Source organism: Macrobrachium rosenbergii, chromosome 31 (assembly GCF_040412425.1).
Source record: "Macrobrachium rosenbergii isolate ZJJX-2024 chromosome 31, ASM4041242v1, whole genome shotgun sequence".
Taxonomy (NCBI): domain Eukaryota; kingdom Metazoa; phylum Arthropoda; class Malacostraca; order Decapoda; family Palaemonidae; genus Macrobrachium; species Macrobrachium rosenbergii.
Genome location: NC_089771.1, coordinates 3995084 through 3997178, shown reverse-complemented (window position 1 = coordinate 3997178; position 2095 = coordinate 3995084). Strand labels below are relative to the sequence as shown.

Here is a 2095-nt window from a genome sequence, read left to right as displayed (position 1 = left end):
CCAAAATATGCTACATACATCGTTGAAAGGTTGCTGGGCTGTTTGTCAAACCCATTGGACACCTGCGGTACTGAAAGTGTCCCTATGGCACAGAAAATGCCGTTTTCTCTCTATCCTCTTTCTTTAGTAAAACCTGGTGAGACCCCTGCGCAAGGTCAAAAATGGAGAAATATTTGGCTCCTTCCAACGCATCCAGGCACTCCGCCACTCTAGGAAGAGGAAATGCACCCTTTAATGTAATTTAATTTCCTGTAATCAATGCACAACCTTAACCGTCCGTCTTTTTTTCTTACAAGGACTATAGGTGCTGCATAAGGACTTGTGCTTTCTTCAATTACACCCCGTTTCTTTAAGTCATCAAGCAAATGTTTGGCCTCAGGAATCATCGTGGGTGCTATTCTCCTATACGGCAATTTGATAGGCTTCCTACAGGACAATCCAATGGAATGCTCCCACCCCTTTATCAAGCCCAGTTCCGAATCATTTAACTCGGAACAGTCCTTATATTTGTAGAGTATCTTATCAAGTCTTAACAAATCCAATTCACTCAAGTTACTTTCATCGACATTTACTCCCAACTTCCGTCTGTGATTTTGAAGTTCCTCCTCTGATATTGCTTCATTATACTCGTTATCATCATCTTCCCTACACTCCTCTATGCCAAATTGCACCCTGGCCAGTATGCTACCTACTTCAATGCTAACACTAACTTTAGTCCAATTAGCAACACAAACATATCCAACGCCCCATTCACATAGAGAAAAACTGGGCAAGACTTGAACGCCCGGAGGCAACCTATTTTTACTCTCTTCTGCTACTTTTTCTAAAACTACGTACTCTTTTGGCACTTCCTTTAGGCTGTCGATGTATACCTTGATTAGTTTCCTGCTACCTGAAGGGATATTTCTATTCTGTTGTCTTAAGCAGCTAGCATACCCTAAATCCTCCTTTTGCCAAACCTGCATAGTTTGACCAACTAGTCTCATACAGCAATCCAAATTTTGACCATATTCATCTTTTAATCCCTCTTGCTCTGATGCCACCATGTTAACGTTTCTGGTGACTCCCCATTTTCCAAATAGCATAAACAAAATATTCATGCCTAAAAGGCACTCCTGGTCAGTGTTCTTGCCAAGACCATTCCTTCCTTTTTCAGCTCTCTTGACATAGAATACACAGCTATTCTGTTCTATTTCATTTACTCTAACATCAACAATGACATGACCTATTATATGAATTTCATTTCCACTCAGGTCATATATGTAGTCACTACTATTATACAGTGTCACTCCCTTTGGCTTTAGATTCTCCAAATACCATTTTTCTGACAACAAACTACAGTTTGCCCCCGAATCCATAAGTCCTACAGCCTTCTCTCCCTCCATGCTGAGCGTCAGTTTCATAGTGTCTCCTCTCTTATCTAAACATCCACTTGGCCGGACATTCACTTGAACGTCCGGCCTCAAAAGTTTTCCTGGGCATCATCACCTGCCCGCAATGACATCTCCCTCACAACCTTGTCACCTCTCGAATTATTTATCCCTCTGTTCTTACTAGAGTACAGATTACACTTATAAAACGGATGACCCTCATTCCCACAGGACCAACAAATACCCGTAAACTGATTTTCCAAAACATGTTTATTTTGGGTTCTGTTTTTACCTAGCTTTCCCTTGTACTGGTGTCCTTTCCCATGATCCTGCTCAATATTATCTCTAGAAAAACCTGCTTTTTTGCACTCGTATGATACATGACCCTGCTCCCCACAGGCCCAACACTTAATTACTTTATTATCTCTTCTCCTGTTAAGCAAATGGCTGGCAGAAACATTACCGAATTCTTTCATAACCTTTATTCTATCTTGCACAAACCTACCGGCATCTTCTAACCGGTCTATGATTCCGTTTTCAATCTTATCCTTTAGGTAACAGGCAATTTTCCTGTCCCTCAAACCTTTTTCAAAAATCATACATTTCATGATTTCCCTCTCCTTAGAGCAGACTGCTTTGCCCTCAGCTTCTTCTTCAAGGTCAATTATTCTGTCTAAATACTCCCAAACACCTTCTCGTATTCCCTGTTGTGCACACCACAGCTC

General features: G+C 41.2%; 1 protein-coding gene across 1 annotated transcript; it reads right to left on the bottom strand.

Annotated features, from left to right (window-relative positions):
* Nucleotides 1-209: 209 nt before the first annotated feature.
* LOC136855204 (uncharacterized) lies at nucleotides 210-1385 on the bottom strand. The gene has a single exon (XM_067132111.1). The coding sequence runs from the start codon at nucleotides 1383-1385 to the stop codon at nucleotides 210-212; it is 1176 nt and encodes a 391-aa protein (XP_066988212.1).
* Between the last annotated feature and the right edge of the window lie 710 nt (nucleotides 1386-2095).